The sequence below is a fragment of the Rhynchophorus ferrugineus genome, unplaced genomic scaffold (genome assembly GCF_030347505.1).
Source record: "Rhynchophorus ferrugineus isolate W39M unplaced genomic scaffold, kcgeb_rfMv2 rfM6, whole genome shotgun sequence".
Lineage (NCBI taxonomy): Eukaryota > Metazoa > Arthropoda > Insecta > Coleoptera > Curculionidae > Rhynchophorus > Rhynchophorus ferrugineus.
In genome coordinates this window covers 39,830,022-39,849,545 of record NW_027472585.1, presented here as the reverse complement: position 1 = coordinate 39,849,545, position 19,524 = coordinate 39,830,022, and the positions used below count along the sequence as shown (strand labels likewise).

The 19,524-nt window shown below is 32.6% G+C and overlaps 4 protein-coding genes across 11 annotated transcripts in view; 2 read left to right on the top strand and 2 right to left on the bottom strand.

Moving 5' to 3' along the window:
* Positions 1-5,416, top strand: part of LOC143198354 (lysosomal alpha-mannosidase) — a 134,733-nt gene extending 129,317 nt beyond the window's left edge. For both annotated transcript variants that reach the window (XM_076407519.1, XM_076407518.1), the window contains exons 7-18: positions 1,488-1,624; positions 1,683-1,816; positions 1,874-2,099; positions 2,156-2,355; positions 2,415-2,626; positions 2,681-2,871; positions 3,801-4,135; positions 4,188-4,464; positions 4,523-4,652; positions 4,708-4,826; positions 4,886-5,035; positions 5,089-5,416. In XM_076407519.1, the coding sequence (XP_076263634.1) occupies positions 1,488-1,624; positions 1,683-1,816; positions 1,874-2,099; positions 2,156-2,355; positions 2,415-2,626; positions 2,681-2,871; positions 3,801-4,135; positions 4,188-4,464; positions 4,523-4,652; positions 4,708-4,826; positions 4,886-5,035; positions 5,089-5,337 (2,360 nt within the window). In that variant the 3' untranslated portion in view covers positions 5,338-5,416. The remainder of the gene's footprint in view (positions 1-1,487; positions 1,625-1,682; positions 1,817-1,873; positions 2,100-2,155; positions 2,356-2,414; positions 2,627-2,680; positions 2,872-3,800; positions 4,136-4,187; positions 4,465-4,522; positions 4,653-4,707; positions 4,827-4,885; positions 5,036-5,088) is intronic.
* Positions 5,417-5,774: 358 nt separating this feature from the next.
* Positions 5,775-8,400, bottom strand: Spindly (spindle apparatus coiled-coil protein 1 spindly). Its single transcript, XM_076407513.1, has 7 exons — positions 7,845-8,400; positions 7,524-7,782; positions 7,281-7,474; positions 7,042-7,210; positions 6,845-6,990; positions 6,583-6,783; positions 5,775-6,513 (listed from the first exon to the last, which is right to left on the bottom strand). The coding sequence occupies exons 1-7, from the start codon at positions 8,090-8,092 to the stop codon at positions 6,063-6,065; spliced, it is 1,668 nt and encodes a 555-aa protein (XP_076263628.1). The 5' UTR covers positions 8,093-8,400; the 3' UTR covers positions 5,775-6,062.
* Positions 8,401-8,422: 22 nt separating this feature from the next.
* On the top strand, positions 8,423-17,360 carry CPSF1 (cleavage and polyadenylation specificity factor subunit 1). Its single transcript, XM_076407505.1, has 20 exons — positions 8,423-8,764; positions 8,820-9,034; positions 9,089-9,405; positions 9,460-9,710; positions 9,763-9,944; positions 10,016-10,223; positions 11,194-11,552; positions 11,615-11,814; positions 12,871-12,982; positions 13,041-13,496; positions 13,552-13,786; positions 14,314-14,477; positions 14,546-14,760; positions 14,816-15,035; positions 15,092-15,244; positions 15,301-15,477; positions 15,541-15,673; positions 15,846-15,986; positions 16,847-17,082; positions 17,134-17,360. The coding sequence occupies exons 1-20, from the start codon at positions 8,593-8,595 to the stop codon at positions 17,212-17,214; spliced, it is 4,227 nt and encodes a 1,408-aa protein (XP_076263620.1). The 5' UTR covers positions 8,423-8,592; the 3' UTR covers positions 17,215-17,360.
* The window catches only part of LOC143198348 (EH domain-binding protein 1), a 33,525-nt gene continuing 31,353 nt past the window's right edge, over positions 17,353-19,524 (bottom strand). For all 7 annotated transcript variants that reach the window (XM_076407506.1, XM_076407511.1, XM_076407508.1 and 4 more), the window contains 3 exons: positions 18,818-19,041; positions 18,572-18,760; positions 17,353-18,516 (listed from right to left, as the gene is read on the bottom strand). In XM_076407506.1, the coding sequence (XP_076263621.1) occupies positions 18,435-18,516; positions 18,572-18,760; positions 18,818-19,041 (495 nt within the window). In that variant the 3' untranslated portion in view covers positions 17,353-18,434. The remainder of the gene's footprint in view (positions 18,517-18,571; positions 18,761-18,817; positions 19,042-19,524) is intronic.

The window sequence follows — 19,524 nt, the reverse complement described above, 5'->3', positions numbered from 1 at the left end:
CTGATTACAGCGACCCTCCAACTTTTCAATACCATTTTTCTAGTACAATTTGTCCTTTGCTTCAAAATAGGCCTCAGTTTCGTCGATCACCTCTTCATTCGACGAAAATTTCTTCCCAGCAAGCATTCTTTTGAGATCTGAGAACAGGAAGTAGTCGCTGGGAGACAGATTTGGAGAATACAGTGGATGAGGCAGCAATTCGAAGGCCACTTCATGGATTTTTGACACGGTGCATTGTCTTGGTGAAGCAGCACTTTCTTTTTCTTCAAATGCGGCCATTTTTCAGCGATTTCGTCCTTCGAACGGTCCAATAACGCTATGTAATAGTCGCTGTTGATGGTTCTTCCTTTTTCAGGGTAGTTATTGAAAATTATTCCATGCGCATCCCAAAATACAGACGCCATAACCTTGCCAGCAGACTGTTGCGTTTTCCCACGCTTTGGAGCGGCTTCGTTGTATGCAGTCCACTCGGATGACTGTCGATTGGATTTCGGAGTGAAATGAAGGAGCCATATTTCATTCATTGTCACATATCGACGAAACAACTCGGGTTTATTACGCTTGAATTTCTTCAAACACCGCTCCGAATGATCAACTCGTCGTTGTTTTTGGTCAAAAGTGAGTTCGCGCGGCACCCACTTTGCACATACCCAAATATTCGTGAATGATATGATGTACACGTTCAGTTGATATTTTTAGAATGTCTGCTATTTCATTCAGTTTCAATTTACGGTCATTCAAAATCGTTTTGTGAATGTTTTTAATGTTTTCGTCGGTAACAACCTCTTTTGGGTGTCCACTGCGTTCACCGTCTTCGGTGCTCATTTCACCACATCTAAACTTAGCACACCAATCCTTTATGGTTGATTTTCCTGGGACAGTGTCCGGAAACTCGGCATCAAGCCAAGTTTTTGCTTCAACTGCATGTTTTCCCTTCAAAAAGCAATTTTTTATCAACACGCGAAATTCCTTTTTATCCATTTTTTCACAGTAACAAAAGTTGCTTCACTCAAAATGCTGTAATTCACAAACTAATGATCCGACAGCTGTCAAATTTATACACGCACCTTTTGAGGGTTAGGGCGAGTACTTTTCAATTGACCTGTTATGGTGTTCATTATAGTTACTCAAGGCTGACCAAGCTAATGTTAGCAAGCAAATAGGCTTTAAAGTATACATTCAAAAAAAGTACACTTTAGAAATTGCAATTAGGTCAAAATACAATGATTTGAAAATGAATACTTAATGCTGGTGAAAAATATATTATATCATTCTAAAATAAAGCGGAAGTAAAGTATATTATGATGTCTCCAAATATCTAAGATCAATTCATATCTGTACAAAGTTAAGTAGCGCCGTTAGTATAAGATAGTACCATTTAATTTCGTAAGAATCGTAAAATTCTTCATCTGGCAAAATTGGTTCCAAAAACCGTTGCAAAACAATGTAAATGCTTATTAAAACTTCATGGAGAATTTCTGTTTTAGGAGAATCCACAGACATCTTCACCGGCGTTCTATACAACAGATACAGTCCACCTCCAGGCTTTTGCTTCGATCTCCTATGCTCCGACACACCATTTATCGATGACCCAAAGAGTTTTGAATATAACGTCGATGATAGAGTACTAAAATCATATACATCATTAATATCTATCGTTAAAATACCATCATTTATTCCAGGTGAACGATTTCATAAATTACGTAACCGAGGCAAGTAAAGTTTATACCACCAACAATATCCTGATCACCATGGGTGACGATTTCAATTACCAGGACGCTGAAGCTTGGTTCATCAATCTGGACAAACTTATCTAGTAATATTAGGTCAAATAACACGTAGGTTTATATCAAACATCTCAATTATTTTTCAGTTATGTCAACCAACGGCAAGAAACCGGATCCAAATTCAATTTAATATACTCAACTCCATCCTGCTACGTCAAAGCTGTGAATGAAGAAACTCAAAACCAAAACTGGCTGTTGAAAGAGGACGATTTCTTCCCATATGCTTCAGATGAACATTCGTACTGGACTGGGTACTTTATATCGAGGCCAGCCGTGAAACGGTTTGAGAGAATTGGAAATAACTTCTTGCAGGTAATAGGTGGGACATGTTTCAAAACACGGGTTCATATAAAAATAAATGTGCACAGGTCTGTAAGCAATTGTACACTCTAGCAGACTTAGGCGCCGATGATAGCCAAGAACTAAACGATCTTAGGGAAGTCATGGGGGTGCTACAGCATCACGATGCTGTCGCTGGAACGGAGAAACAACATGTTGCTGATGACTACTCCAGACAGTTACAGAGGGCGCTAAATGAGTGTGCAAATATCACCAGCACTGCTCTAAAGTAACTTTTTAATATGTTTATACTATTATAATAAGTACTTATTTTAATTATATTTCCAGCAAACTATTAAGTGTAAAATCATCAACCGGAAAAAGTGTTTCCGAGAAACTACCACTGAACTCGTGTCTGCTCGCGAATGTGAGCCAATGTGCTATATCGGAAAATTCGGACACATTCGTAGTTACCATTTATAACCCACTGAGTAGAGCAGTCAACAAGGTCGTTACTTTACCCGTTAAAGATGGAAATTACGATGTACTAGATCAAGACGGTAAAGCTTCACTGAAAAATCCGTTCATTTAACCGAAAGAGAAATCCATTACAGGTAATTCCTTAACAATTGATGTACTACCAATTCCCAGTTATGTGGCAAATATTCCTGGTAGAGCAAGTAGCGCGACTCACGACCTGTATTTCGTGGCTGAAGACGTGCCACCTCTTGGATGGAAATCCTTTATTGTTTCTTCGAGTCAATCAAACAAGAAGAAATCTATATCTTCCTCAAAACCAAATTCCGTAAGTTACATCAAACTCTTAGGTGCTTTCAACCAACCAACTTTCACATTTTTCTTCCAATATAACGATAACATGTCGAAACAACGATGTTGGCTAGCCATAAATCAAATCATCGATCCTTTTCGTCGATCGAACCAACCGTATGCCAGCTAAGACATGCTGCGTCAATCTGAAATAGTGGTAATTAGAAGGTGCTATGTCTGGTTAGTACATTAAGTACGGTAAAACATCCCATTGGAATGTATGGCAGAGCATTGTCATGCAAGAGGTTGTATTACTTTGTATTTGTTCAATTGACATTGATATATCAGCAGTAACTACTTCGTTTGGTTTTAGCACATATTGCTGATCCTACCAACAAGATATACATTACTCTGACTCTCCTGAACTGAAACATGACTTTCTGCCCTCAGAAAACTTTTCTTTTTGGCCTGGAAAACAAAAAAAAAACGATTCTAACTGGTCTATTCAATCAATTTGTGTGTTACTTTTATATATTTTCCATGCCTGAAAACGACTGAAAACAATTGATTGATAATCAAGCAATAAGCTTAGCATTCGTTGTCTTTAATATATTTTGATCCTCCATATAACTGAACAATTCAATAATAATAAATGGAAAGCTACGAAGAAAATTCTCAAAAATAATCGAATTTGACTGTTAGGTTAGGTTGTTTGCATCGATAGATATCGTTGATCAATATACATGCAGGCACCAAATATTTAAAGATCATTTAGAATTATTGATTAATAATCAGGCAATACGCCTGAAAATTCATTGTTTTGGTCCTACACATAACTGAATAACTCTATAATACTAAAAGGAAATGTGTTCTTCGTAATACTCAATCGACAACTTTGTTTTTTCGCCAATAGATATCATTGAACAAAAAATACGTGCAAGCACCTGATAATTAAACTTTGTCTAGGATTCTGGATCCGCTTTCAAAATCGATGACAATGGACTCGTTAACTCAGTCACCATTAATGGCGTCACGATTGAATTGGACCAAAACTTTTACTACTATAACGGATTTGTGGGCGACAACAGCAATTCGGACAAAAGGTCATCTGGAGCTTATGTATTCAGGCCCGACGGTGATATTAAGAAAGTATCTGAACAAGCCACAGTGAGTACAGTAGAGGGACAACTGGTATTTGAAGCTAGACAACAATTCAATGACTACGTGAGCCAGACTGTAAGAGTGAACACCATTGAGTCATATATCGAGTTCGATTGGATCATTGGACCCATCCCTACCAAGTAAATTATTACCCAGTAACATTTGAACACACTCAACATAAATAATTTCCAGTAACCCTAACGGCATAGAAATTGTATCGCGGTATTCAACCAAATTAGCCACCAACGGTACATTTTATACCGATTCCAACGGAAAGGAAATGTTAAAGAGAGTGAGAGACTACCGTCCTATGTGGGATCTGAAGAACTCAGAAAGCGCGTCCGGTAACTACTATCCAATCACGGCGAAAATTGCCATCAAAGATGAAGAACAAGGCATCGAAGTTGCGGTCCTTAATGACAGAGCGCAAGGTGGAGGAAGTCTTAACGATGGCGAAGTCGAAATCATGGTAAATTAACAAGAAAAAACTTATAAAAAAACAATTATTTATTAATATCGTGCGATAGATCCATAGAAACTGTCTTCACGATGATGCTTTTGGCGTAGGCGAGGCTCTTAATGAACAAGCCTTTGGCCAAGGACTGGTAATTAGAGGATCTCATTATATAACCGTTGGTAGTACCAGCGATGATAACGGTAAGTACATCCAATTTGATATATTGAACTCTTTATTTATTTAATTGATTTTCAGGTGAATCCATTTCTGCTATTGAGAAAGATATCGCCCAAAGAAAATTACTGGATGCATGGACCTTCTTAACACCATTAGAAACGACGATTGAAGATTATAAATCCAAGTATCTGATGACGGTACGGTCACACCTTCATATTTATAAATATTTTGAATAACATGTTAACAATAATTGCAGTATTCCGGATTAAACAATGACTTACCGAAAAATATTCAGATTCTAACTCTAGAACCATGGAAGGATTCTACTTATCTCCTTAGAATAGAACACGTGTTTGACAATGATGAAGATTCATCTTTATCCGAACCTGTTCTTGTAAAATTAAAGGTAAGTAATTAAACGTACACTAACTTCTACTAATTTCACTTCATTTATTACAGGACTTATTTGTCGGTTTCAATATTGCATCTCTAAAAGAAACCACTCTTGGCGGTAACCAGTGGCTGAAGGACAGCAAACGCTTGAAATTCAACACTAACAGTAAATTAAAAGAAGTTCTCAACATAAATGACAAGACTGATTCCAGTAAAGCAAAAACATCAAATCTTCAAGATGATATTGATAATTTAGAAATTGTTCTAAACCCTAGTGATATAAGGACTTTCATTATTGATATTACAAGGATTTAGATGTAATTAAAAGAACCAATGTAAAGTTAATACAACTTCAATTAATTGTGTTAAATAAATCAATATTTCTACCTAATAATTATTTCCATGTTCCCAATACCTAAAAATAAACCAAAAAGAGATATTATTATTATATATAAACCAATGCTTACTCATGTTTGTGTCCCTAAATCTAAGTAGTCCATGATTAACTATTAAACTTTAGGCTACAATTTAATAAATAAACAGGGAAATTCTATAAACACAATTTCAAAACAGAAAGCTAAAAAATTATATCCTACGCTTAACATCCGTGAAATTTAAGTAGTTAAAAAGTTTTGAAACATCAAAAAGAATTAAAATTCAAAATTAAATTACCTCTACGGAATATATGGTATTTTTTCCTTTGCTATTTTCACTCCTTTGTTTTCAAATATGTCAAATATTAAAACGCCAAATTATAGTGATTATTTTATTTATTTTTAAAAAAATATAGGATAATTAACATAGAATATTTTTAATTTGTTTTGTATTTGAAACAATTTAATTGTATTTGTTTCCTGGGTAAACATATTTTCTTTAAAATACTTTACTTACTTTTCCAGTTAATATTAGATTCAGCCAAAGTGAAACCATTTTAGGAACACTTAAAATGATTACGTGGAAAACAATTCAATATATATATAGCTCTATTATTTGAATACATCTACTTAATATAATTAATAGTGTTATTAGATCGAGGAATATTAAAACATTTTCTTTGGCGCTGAAAAAATCCGTGTCCCTCTTCGGCGTGCTAAACCGGACGTATTGTCCGCAGTATCTTGACTAAAAGTCACGGCCTTCTTTACTTTTATCGGTTGTTCCTTGACTGCCTTGACATTTTCTTTGTTCTCATCGCACTTTGTTTCCTGCAGTTCATCCAATGTTGCTTTTGTTGTTTGATCCCCATTCTCTTTGGCTTCATTACTTTCTAACTTTGGTACTTCATCTAGTATTATCTTATCAATTTTTGGTAATTCTCTTTCAGGATTAATTTTAAGGTTTACATGGTTATATTTTTTAGTATCTCTGTTGTTGAAGACATTAAATACATCAGTCGAATTATTTTGGGTCTCATGAAAAATAAGTGTTTCCTCTTGATTTTCCTCTTTTATTGCATTGTTTTTTGATTTCAAATAACCTTTGTTAAGAGTTCTAAAATAATATATTTTGATAGCAAAAAAACATTATATCGAGAATTACAGTGTAGTTTATATGACATACCTTACATTTACTTCTACTGGTTGTGGAGCCTGAGTTGTTGCAGCATCTTTAGATATATCTACATTATTATCCTTCCGTTTTTCCATTATTTTTAAACGAAGCTGCCTAATTTCCTTATTAGCATGAGCCAATGATGAAGTAAGCAAATATTCTCCAAGAGATTTTTTTGACAGCTTCTCCTCCAATTCCTTAACTTCCTGACTTTAATACATTTTCATTTAATATCACACTTCTATTATTTACATTGTCCAATATTACTCACTGTTTACAATCAATCATATCCTGGTAAAATTTATATTCTAGCGATAGATTATCTTCTGAAGACTTTGGTTTCTCTTCCAATTCTATTTTTTGTTTGTCAATAATATCTTGCAGCAGTTTGAGATGGCTCTGCAAAGAATCTGAAACCTACTTCTGAATCAGTCCCACTTTATTCTTAATGTTAATGCTCAAATTTACCATTTGCTTATCTTCTTCAATTTGTTCTATATCTTTTTTCCATCTCGTTTGGAGATCTACATTTTCTTTTCTTAAATTTGATATTTGTTTAATTAATTCACCCCTTTCTTGTTTCATTCTAATGTAGTCAGATTTCATATCATTAACTGTCTTTTGAAGATAAACACGCCTGAAATTAATTTATATCTAATGAAATTAATAAAATATAAAATGAGAAAGTGTATATTCAACAATATTACCTATCGTCAACTTCAGCAAATAAAGAATTACCCTTACTGTTTTCCTCCAGTGGCTTATGTTTATTAATTTCCAATTCTTTCTGTGCATAAAGTAATTCTTCATTTAACTTTTCATTTAAGGTAGCATATTCCAAAACTTCAGATCTTTTATCTTCATACAACTCCTTAAATTGTTCCAATTCTTCTTTATATTGCTGAAAAGTAAAATTACTTTTTTTGTAGAAAACATGTAAATTAATATACCTCTATATCTTTTTCCATTTGAATTTGTTTAATTTGGGAAATTTCAAAAGCTTCCTCCAATTCCTGATGTTTCTCCAATAATAAGTCATAATTATTTCTTAAATTTAATGTTTCATCACAATTAATTGATATTTCAGCTTGTTGTTTAGTTAGATTTGTTTGTTTTAATATTTCATTCTGGTCTTTAAGATATTCATTTTCCTGTTGCGTCTCTGCAAGTTCAGTTTCTAGTTGTAATATATCTTCAGAATGTCTCAATCTGCATTTTAATAAACATGAAATGTAAAAGGTATCTAAAACTGACACAATTAAAATACATACCTTAAATTTGATAACGTTTCTTCAAGGCGACTAATTTTGTTCTCCCATTTATTTTTTTCAGCTGTTTCGCCCTTTTGAAAGAGCTCTATTTCATTTTGATAGTCTTTAAGTAGGGCTTCATTTAATTTTGCTTGGCGTGTTGTATCATATAGCTGTTGTTTTATCACATCCAATTCACACTTTAAGTTGTTATACTGATTTAAAAGACCATCATAGTCATCAGCAATAACAGTCCTATTGTTATCCATCTTATTTTGAAAATTATAAATGTACTAACCACAACGGATACTTTATTTAAAATTTTGAAAAGAATCTGATATCAATTATTTGTTCTGCTACACCTACAACAAGTTATATAGAGATAGAGCTATTTTTCTATAGATAAGTAGAAAGAGAGAACGTTAATATGAATATTTGAAATTTAGACAATTTTAGTTCGACAAATACAATATAATTAATTTTTGCCTTGATTTCAATTTACAAATAAATTTTTTTCAATAATCTGGGTATAAAAATTAAATATCATATTTCTAGAATTTTTTATTTTACGGATGCTGACATGAATATATCCATGTTTCAAATCTGTCAAGCGTCAAAAAGACCAAAACATTAGTATTGGGTTATGTTTGGTGTATATTAAATACATTAAATAATTTCATATTTATTTATTAAAAAAATATAAAATGCATTATATTATATAATTGATCAAAATTATTATAATTATTTGAACGAAATATTTATTTTAAAAATGTTTTCAATTTGTAAACAAACACATCAAGCTACTGGTGTGGAACATGCCATTAGTTGCTTTTTCTTTAACAAAACTGAAAAAAGTTTGATAACCACTGGTGCTAATATTTTAAAAGTCTTTAGATTGATTCCAGATGTAGATGGAAAATCACGAAATGAGCGATATTCAGGTTTTAGGTGAATAATTTAAAATTAGTCTTTTGTAACATTATTTGTAATTTACAGAACTGTTTCCGCCAAAATCTAAACTGGAATGTGTGGCCCAATATCAATTATTTGGTAATATAATGTCTTTACAAAGTGTTACTCTAGCAAATTCAGCCAGAGATTCTTTATTGTTGGCATTTTCTGATGCAAAGTTGTCGGTTGTTGAATATGACCCCGAACATCATGAATTGAAGACTCTAAGTTTACATTATTTTGAAGAGGAAGAGATGAAGGTATATTAGACTTAAAAATATAATGCTTTTTATATATAATAATTATAATTTAAGGATGGGTGGACTCATTTCCATCATGTACCTATTATTCGAGCTGATCCAGAAAATAGATGTGCTGTTATGACTGTATTTGGTAAAAAATTAGTAGTATTACCATTTCGTCGGGAAAGTTCAATAGATGATACTGATACTGATATTAAGCCAATGTCAAGTTCTGGCGGTTCTGGAAAATCTCCAATATTAGCATCTTATATGATTGTGTTAAAAGATTTCATTGATAAAATTGACAACATAATAGATATTCAATTTTTGGATGGTTATTATGAACCTACACTATTAATTTTATTTGAACCTTTAAAAACATTTTCTGGGTATATAGGTTTACAAATGGTGTTATATTTAAATTATAATTGTATAATTTCTAGGAGAGTAGCTGTTAGAACAGATACATGTGCAATGGCTGCAATATCCCTTAATTTACAACAAAAAGTTCATCCAATTATATGGAGTGTATCAAATCTACCTTTTGATTGTACTAGAGCTGTACCAATTAAAAAACCATTAGGAGGAACTCTAATATTTTCTGTTAATGCATTGATATATCTTAATCAAAGTATACCTCCTTATGGTGTTACTGTCAATAATATTGCTGAGAGTTGTTCTAGTTTTCCTTTGAGTGAGTAATTAAGAACCCTTAAATTATATTTATTGTTCTTGATTAATTTTAGAACCACAGGAAGATCTAAAAATTAGTTTCGATTGTGCCCAAATTGGCTTTTTAGAAGATGATACTCTGGTATTATCTTTAAAAGGTGGTGAACTCTTTGTCTTAACTCTTTTAGCAGATAATATGAGATATGTGCGAAATTTTCATTTTGAAAAGGCTGCGGCTAGTGTGTTAACTACATGTGTAAGAATTTGGAAAACTATGTTTTACCATTCTAGACTATAAATTAAGATTAAATGCTCTATTGGTTTAAGGTTTGCATTTGTGAAAATAATTTCCTATTTTTGGGGTCGCGCCTAGGCAATTCCTTGTTATTACGTTTTACTGAAAAAGCTAATGAAGTAATCAGCTTGGATGAGTCTGAAGAACCTGCCGCTAAAAAATCTAAGAAACAGAAGGATGATGAAAAGGGAGAAAAAGTTCTAGATTCACTGACTGATTGTATTGCCAGTGATGTAATGGGTAAGGTATTAGAACAAGATCCCAGGGCCCCCGGACGTTCCTTTTCTGAGTTCCAAAAAGATGTGATGGGCCCAGGTTTATAGAGAAGTAGTGAAATAATTTCCAAAACAAAAATCGATTTATTTAACCTTACATTCCTCAAATAAGCTTTTATTTATTTTATTACAGATATCAATTGTATGTGAAACTTTTCTCAATATTAATTTATTTAGACTTAAGTAATAATACCTGTTGGTCTGTGGAAATCAACATTTGCCTTATTAAATTAAAATTATCAAGTACTTAGTGTTATTTTAATTACGTCAAAAAAGTTTTAAAAAAACAATAACTCCAAGCTTATCAATTTATTGCTTATATATATATATATATATATATATATATATATATATATATATATATATATATATATATATATATATATATATATAGGCACACTCACACAGAACTGGAAAAGTCCGTTCGGGCTGTGTGAAAGTAGAAACAATCGGCAATAAATAAATAATATAAATTTCTTCCAAATTACGTCCTTGTGTGGAAAATGCTTTGTGAGAGATTAATTTCGTGTTTAGTAGTTTTTCTAGAATCACTTGCAACGTTTTTTGGAATTGAGTATAATTTGTAGATGTTGGGATGAAAGTGTTTTTACTTATAATTTCACTGTGGCGAACACATGATTTCATGAATGATATGGTTGAAACTTTTCAAATGGAGAATTATCCAAGTCTATAAGAACATTTTGAACACCAATTTTATATGTAGGGATTAAAAATATAATTTTACTTTTTTTAAACGATTTTATTTCAAGGACTACTTGATCCACCATTATGCATTATGCCCTCGTAATAATTTTACCACAGGATGTACTAACACATTTTGTTGCTCAGAGAATAGGTAACGTCTGAGGGCTTCAAAATCTTGGATATTACATGTTATTGATTAATAAGCTAGTAAAAATGTGTATCATTTATAGATATCAGAGATCCTGAAGAACTGGAGGTATATGGTAATCAAAAGCAAGCTGGTGTACAAATTACCAGTTACATTTTTGAAGTATGCGATTCTCTGTTGAATATTGGGCCGTGTGGCAATGTATCAGTGGGAGAACCGGCGTTTTTAAGCGAAGAATTCAGCAATAACCCGGACTTAAATTTGGAGTTAGTTACTACCGCCGGGTATGGAAAAAATGGAGCCCTGTGCGTGTTACAACGGTCCATAAAACCTCAAATTGTTACCACGTTTACATTACCTGGCTGTTCGAATATGTGGACGGTGAGAAGCGGTGAAGACAAGCACGCTTTTTTGATACTTGGACAAGATGATAGCACGATGGTTAGTAAGAAACAGAATTTTTATATATAAAGATAATTTGGTAACAACTTGGTTTTGCTTAGGTGTTACAAACTGGACAAGAAATCAACGAGATTGACAATACTGGGTTTGCAACTCAATATCCTACTGTGTATTGTGGTAATTTAGGTAATGGAAGATTTATTGTGCAAGTTACGATATTGTCAGTGAGATTGTTGCAAGGTATTGTTCAGTTGCAACATGTACCAATGGATTTAGGCTCCCCTATTGTTCATGTTTCAAGGTACGTAATTTAACAAAAGCAAACAAATTTTTTCATATATAGGGTCTTTCAATAAGGACGGACCAGTGTTGGTGGCGGCCATGTTTATATGTTTTGACTGACTCTGTAAACTGGTGTACATGGAACGATGGCAACCCAAATGAGGTACTCTACCTCTGATATGGCCACCAAGGCCATGCGACTTAAGTTGCAAGTCTATGCTGATAAACAGAAATTTTTGGCAGTTCTGCAATTTTGAAAAAACAACTTACCTATTTTTATAAATTAAGTATAACCCACGTTCTTTTCAATTAATGAATTTTCTAATCACCTTGTAATAAATATTATCTAAATGGAAAAGACTGTTAAATGATCTTCAGTAATTGAATTTTTAGGAAATGTTTTGATCTTCTTGAGTGTTAATGTCCAGAAATATCGCTTTTAGTCTCCTTCAATATATCTCTTAGATATATATGGAGTGTTGGATACAACAATTGTCAGGAGATTTACTGCAATTATTACCTTTCGTGGCAATAATCATATTGACAATCGTAATTGATAATCGTATGGCAATAATCGTATGCCATACTCTAGCTTTTCGTTTTTCTTTTATCAATTGTGTAATTTCAAGGGGGGTAATTTCCTCCATATTCTGATTTCTTTCTTGATGTCGGGGTATCTTTTCTTACAGCAGACTGAATTTGTTCAATTATATTTCGTATTTTTGGCTCAAGATCGTGTAAACTTTTGAGTCTTACGTTTAAACTACTTCAATTGATGATATTATCAACATTATTTTATGATACTACTTTCAAAATCATCGATAATATACTTTACTAGATTAGCTATTCTAGTCTATTTTTCTTTGATGAATTGATGAGGATATCTATGTACTACTACTATCTACGTGATGGGAAAACTACACAAAAAAAGGGCGAATTAGATTAAATAAGTATATTTAAAGCAAACTGATAAACGGCTTCTTTAATTGCATTTCAACACTGACCCGCCCTTAAAATCCCTATATTATAATGAAAATAATTGACCTGTTTTTACTAAAGATGTTTAATGTTATAGCGCCGATCCCTACATTTCTCTGATGACGGCCGACGGTCAAGTTATAACTCTTATGATGAGAGAAACTCGTGGTGTTGCCAAGCTGGTCATCAGCAAATCAACATTATCAAATGTAATTTTTCGAAAAACTTCAAGCACAAATTATACTTTCTCATACCCTATATTTCTAGGTCCCGGCTGTGTCAACCATTTGCATGTATAAAGACACGTCCGGTTTATTTACCAATAAAATACCAGAGGACTTCACGCACGTACCCGAACATTTTGTGACGGAGATCAGTGATTTAAAGACCGAGACAGAAAACGAGGACGACTTACTCTACGGAGAAAGCGACTTTAAAATGCCCTCATTGAATCCACCTCAGCCAAAACCCAAAGTCTTCTACAATTGGTGGAAAAAATATATGACTCCCCACAAACCTACGTATTGGCTTTTCGTCGTCAGAGAAAACTCCAATCTCGAAATCTATTCCATGCCAGATTTTAAGCTTAACTTTTGCGTTCAGAACCTTTGTTTCGGTTACAAAGTCATTATCGATGCCCTGGAATCGGTCATGCTAAACGCATCGCATCATGCGAACGAAGCTCAGATTCAAAGAGAAAATCCAGTCAAAGAAATTCTAATGGTAACTTTTTTATTTTGCATTTTTTTGCGTTGATTTTATAAAGTATAACTTACAGGTTGGGTTGGGTAATAATGGATCTAGACCTTTATTTATAGTACGTTTAGAGAAGTGTCTCTATATCTACGAGGTGTTCCGGTATCATAAAGGTAATTTGAAACTGAGATTCAGAAAGATAAAACACGAGATTATATATCAGCCCAACAGCGTGACTAAGACAGATACCGAAAATTCCGAAGTTTTCAGCGTTCAGGAGAGGATTGCAAAACTCAGATATTTTGATAATATTGCTGGTATGTGATATTCATATATGAAAACTGTTATAAGAACTTTTTTCAACTTTTGTATTTCATAATTATAGAATCAACACTTTACTTATAACTACGTCAATATATCATAGTGTGCTTTGACGAATAACAAAGCCACCTTTTTCTTTTTACTTTATTATGGCAGCATTGCTATAAGTCTGTTATTACGTGTTGTTTTTTTTTAATTTTTAGTGGCACGTTATTATCGTTAAAACTGAATATTTCGATTAATGGTCTCTTGTCTGTTAAAACGAGGCGAAAAAATAATGCAGGTAGCAAATAACTGCTGAATTTTAATTATATTAACTCAAAATAGTCTTTACAAATTTGAACGAAACCATGTTCATTAATAAATACATGAATTTTTCTCATTAAGACGGTCTCTAGTAATATTGGGGAATATTTTGCGAAAAATTCGAGCAAACTGAAGAGCCAATGAAGTTCCAGTAGGGTTCATGATGCTATGGGGATAAAACTAAGTCTAAAAATAAAATTAATTTGTTACTTTTTAGGTTACAGTGGCGTCTTCATTTGTGGTGCCAATCCCTATTGGCTATTCTTAACTAAGAGAGGTGAAATCCGCACACATCCAATGGTCATAGATGGTGAAGTCGTTAATTTTGCCCAATTTAATAATGTCAATTGTCCCGAGGGATTTTTATATTTCAATAAGAAGGTAAATTAAGAATAAGAAAGAAAGTGCTTTTTAATTTTAACTCTAACTATAAAAGAATTATATTTTAGTCTGAATTAAGAATAGGATTACTACCTACTCATTTAAGTTACGATGCACCATGGCCTGTGAGAAAAGTACCTTTAAGATGTACCCCGCATTTCGTCACATACCATTTAGAATCAAAAACTTACTGCTTAGTCACAAGCATATCAGAACCATCAAGTTCCTATTATAAATTCAATGGTGAAGATAAAGAACTAACCCATGAAGATAAAGGCGATCGGTAAAAGGATTTATACATTAATTTATCAAATAATGTTAATGTGACTTGCTTTTAGATTCCCTTATCCCTTACAGGAGACATTTAATTTAACTCTTTTCTCGCCTGTTTCGTGGGACGTAATCCCCAACACGAAAATAGACTTAGACGAATGGGAACACGTAACGTGTTTGCGTAACGTTTCCTTAGAATACGAAGGTACCCGATCAGGTTTGAGGGGATATATAGCCGTTGGTACTAATTACAATTATGGAGAAGATATTACTTCAAGGGGAAGAGTGAGTTTGTAACGATTTTTATCATAACTCCATGTTTTATCGAGTAATATTTTCAGATATTAATATATGATGTGATAGAAGTTGTACCTGAACCAGGTCAACCTTTGACCAAAAATAAGTTTAAAGAAATATACGCGAAAGATCAAAAAGGTCCCGTAACTGCGCTATCACAGGTTAGGGGATTTTTGGTTTCTGCCGTTGGTCAGAAGGTATTATATTATACTGATTTATACGAGCTACTTTATTTAATGTTTTTGAATTCTAGATATATATTTGGCAATTGAAAGATAACGATTTAATAGGAGTAGCTTTTATTGATACACAAGTGTACACACATCAAATACTGACAATTAAGAGCCTGTTGCTTATTGCTGATGTATATCAATCGATTTCTTTGTTAAGATTCCAGGAGGAGTATAGAACTTTATCAATGGTCTCACGTGTAAGCTTTGTTGTTATATATATTTGTATAAATTAGCAAATGCTCAACATTGAATCATTATAGGATTTTAGGCCCTGTGAAGTATATGCAATCGAATATATGATTGATAATTCAAATATGGGTTTCTTATTATCTGATAAGGAAAAAAATCTGGTAATTTGCATGTATCAGCCCGAAGCAAGAGAATCTTTAGGAGGTAAAATCAATTCCGAATTTTCTAACGTAAATATACAGGGATTGTTTCTAAAAAATTAATAATAACCAATTTTCATACATTCTCAAAATGAATTTGTTAATAAGAAATATAAAATTATGTATTGCTACAGCTATTTTACAGGAAGTAGGTTCACTGTTTTTGTTTATTTTAGGTCAAAGATTGCTAAGGAAAGCTGATTTTCATTTAGGCCAAGCAGTTACAACTTTTTTCAGAATAACATGCAAGCTTGGTGAAATAGGTGAAGATAAAAAACATATAAGCGGAGCTGATAAACGCCATATAACAATGTTTGGTAAGTACAAAATATTAGAACTTTAAATAAGGAATCTCGTTTTTCACGTGAAAAAATAGTGTTTTATTTTTAAATCTAAAAAGATTAACATTCAACCCTTAAAATGCCTCAACATTGTCTTTTGACAGTTATTATTTAACCTATAAAAAAACAGTAGAAAAAATTTCAGTATTATAATTAATAAAAACATTTATTCGGTTTACCTAGAATGGCAGCATTTGTAAAATATTTGTTTGTTTTTGAATCCAGTCATTCTTCTCATAAATTTTGGGGTTTCCTTCTTGCAACTGGAGATTTGTGGTCGCTAGATTTTCTTCTCCAGGCTGAGTAACAGTGTTAAAAAATAATTTCCTTCTTCATTATTGCTGCTTCCCCTAATACCAACATATTTTTCAATCAATTTTCTTTCTCTAGTGTCAGTATCTTCAACTGCTTCCATAAGTGTTTTGATTTTTAAAACCTTGCTGCTATCAGGTTTTTAGCGTCATTGTACTCGAACATTTGAATGAAAAGCCATGGCCAGCTGATATTTTTCGGCTTCGACTAAAGAGGTACAAAAATGTACCAGGTGTCTAACATCTTGGAATTAACTAATTTAATACTATGTTAACATTTTTGAATTTTATTTCAAAGTTAATACATCAGGTGGATTATTAACTTTGCTAATTAAGAAGTTAACGTGTTAGTGTCGATCTTTGGCTATACGGACTTTTTTAGACGAGAACTAAGAGTTTCTACAGAAACCAGTTTATAGTGATTCTAGTGGTTTTGTTTATTTTGAGAGTATAAATAAATTGCTGTTAGTGTTAATATTATCAATTAAAATTATTAACACATTTGTAAAATACTTGTTTTTTTAGCGACTTTGGACGGGGGATTAGGATATCTAATGCCAGTACCTGAAAAAACTTACAGGCGACTTCTTATGTTACAAAATGTCATGGTTACACATGGAGCACATATAGCTGGGTTAAATCCGAAGTCATTTAGGACGTTCAAGAGTTATAGAAAAATGCTGTCGAACCCTGCGAGGAGCATCATAGATGGTGAATTGGTTTGGAACTTTTTACAATTATCAATAACTGAGAAAATTGAGGTAACTATTCATATAGTAGTACAATACAAAACTTATCAAAATTTATTTCAGGTATCGAAGAAAATTGGTACGAAACTAGACGAATTGCTGGAAGATTTAAGAGACATCCATAAGCTAACCAATCATTTTTAATCTACACATAAACTATGTATATAGTTTAATAGATTTAAGTATTTTTTTTATATAACCGATTTAATTTGAATCCTATGGAACTTATTCACATTGAAGAAGAAAAAAAACAATTTAGATGTTCAAATAAAATTGGCAAAATAATATCAGATATACACTTTATTTACATTTAGGTACCACAATTAATTTGAAAATGAAATATACAGACATAAAAAAAATATATTACAGTAACACCACATAAAGCTTAGCTTATTAACATTGAAAAATCGAGATGTATCAGAAATATACCTTTAATTTTTTGTTTTAACACAAATTCGTCTATTCTACAGTTACGCTTATGTTATTTTGTATACAGAAAAGTACAACAGGTACAGCTGTGGAATATTGAAAATATCTTTCGGAAATCGTTTTCTTTTTCTCTGTAGCTGTAGTCATCTAGTTTACTGAAGTACAATATTAAATCTAATATTTCTCCTATTTACGACTATGTCACATCAAAATTACAACCAAAGTAAAGCTTATTAGGGATGCGATTATAAGTGATTTTAAAGTAACGGGAAATCGTGAGATATATAAAAGTACTTTTGTATATATATAACACCCTGTAGGATCTACTGCTTTCCCACGTCTTGATTTTCATTTTTTTGGTCAACCGGAAGACCAAAGATATCATTTCTGAACGAAAATGTTTACCCATTAGGTACGAGTTTCGTAAACAAAGCAATTTTTGGCAAAAATTGGCATTACTTCAGATATGATATATATTGCACTACTAGTGGATGGCTTTAGTGACCGCCATTTCGACAAATAATCCAAATAGTTGAAAATGTTTTCAAAGTTGTTTCCGATCAAAGAAAAAAAATAGAGTATTCATCGTACCAGTGAAAACCCACTTTAACTACCGGGATTATATGTTCCTGTGAATTTGTGTATACTGAGAAAGAGATTGCTAATATATATTCATTAATTCAATACTAATTAAGTTATTTTCATAAATAAATTAGAATTCTTGAAGTAAAAAGTAAACGTCCTACACAAACCCTAGTAAGTAACGAGGATGTGCACAATTTTCCGCAAAATAAATAAAAGGTTATTTTTTTCACTGAAAATTAATAAATTACGAATAAATATCACAATAAGCACCATGTCAGTTATAAGTAATTGTCGTTCGAGTTTGTTCGTTTTAGAAAATTGCGCAGCCCCATGGTGTGTACTTTACCGATTTATGAAATAACACAATTGTTATCTTTAGCAGGTAATTCTATATGCGACAAATCTTTTTCTATTATTTCGTCATCTTCAATCCTGAAAAAAAAATAATCATAAAAAAAAAGACTCAACAAAACCATGGATGGCTTACGCTCGCTCTTGACTATCGAGATGATGGACTAACTCATCCCTTTTATTCACGATCTGAACTAATTCATCTAGTAAAGCTTGCTCTCTGTTTCTCTGCTCTTCTGTTTTCTTCCAGTCTTCTATGGAGGCGATTTTCTGAAGTTCCTCGTTTAAAACCTTATACCTAGTTTCATAATCTGCCTCTTTTTCCCTGTTAAAACAAATATGTTCGGTCAGAACACCGTTATATAATAAGTTCTATACATACAATATATTAAGTTGCATTTGGCGCCGTAACAGAGCGTTCTTTTTATTAACAAACATAAACCACTTGGACATCAGGGCTTCCTCTTCTTCGCTATTGTTAGTGTTGGATTCCATGACGGCTCTTAATTCTTTCTCTAGCGTGGCAGCCTGCTCGTCAATAGCCATTTGCTCCCTCTCTAGATCTTCCATCTCTTTATCGATCCAAGAATGCACGTCGATTCCCATCTATATAAGAATGTATGACTAAAATTGTTTCTTATGTTGTTGTCTGTGTTATGTATAACGTGATTATATGCCCTGCAATTATGGAGTTAAATATAGAAAAAGAACTAAGATTAAATTGGGTTTGAAGCCTTATAGTTCACAAGGCAATAAAAACAGTAGCGGATGGTTTTCCTGCTGACGGATGTACATATTATGGTAACAATTTATTCATTTTTTACATCTCAGCCTTCAAGTAGAATATGTGAGAGTTTTAATTCAACAGGTACAATCAAATGCATTATTATACAAAAGCATAAATACATGCCCTACTATTTTAAAACCTTTTTTTCAAAAATCCTTGCTTTGAACAATGGCAAAAAATGTCTGCAATAGAATCTGCTCCACATAAAAACTGATCATATTGTTGGTTTGCAAATATATGAAGTACTACAGCTTCATATTATAAACTACGGGCGTTACTACAGGGTAATGAAAATTGGCATA

Excerpts from the sequence above, each read along its gene's own strand:
- Spindly (XM_076407513.1), bottom strand. The coding sequence starts at position 8,092 with ATGGATAACAATAGGACTGTTATTGCTGATGACTATGATGGTCTTTTA. Across the intron at positions 7,211-7,280 it reads TTTGCTGAAGTTGACGATAG|GCGTGTTTATCTTCAAAAGA; the intron begins GTAATATTGTTG and ends AATTAATTTCAG. Across the intron at positions 6,991-7,041 it reads TTGAAGAAGATAAGCAAATG|GTTTCAGATTCTTTGCAGAG; the intron begins GTAAATTTGAGC and ends ATTCAGAAGTAG.
- CPSF1 (XM_076407505.1), top strand. The coding sequence starts at position 8,593 with ATGTTTTCAATTTGTAAACAAACACATCAAGCTACTGGTGTGGAACAT. Across the intron at positions 9,035-9,088 it reads TTGAAGAGGAAGAGATGAAG|GATGGGTGGACTCATTTCCA; the intron begins GTATATTAGACT and ends TTATAATTTAAG. Across the intron at positions 11,815-12,870 it reads CCTATTGTTCATGTTTCAAG|CGCCGATCCCTACATTTCTC; the intron begins GTACGTAATTTA and ends TTAATGTTATAG.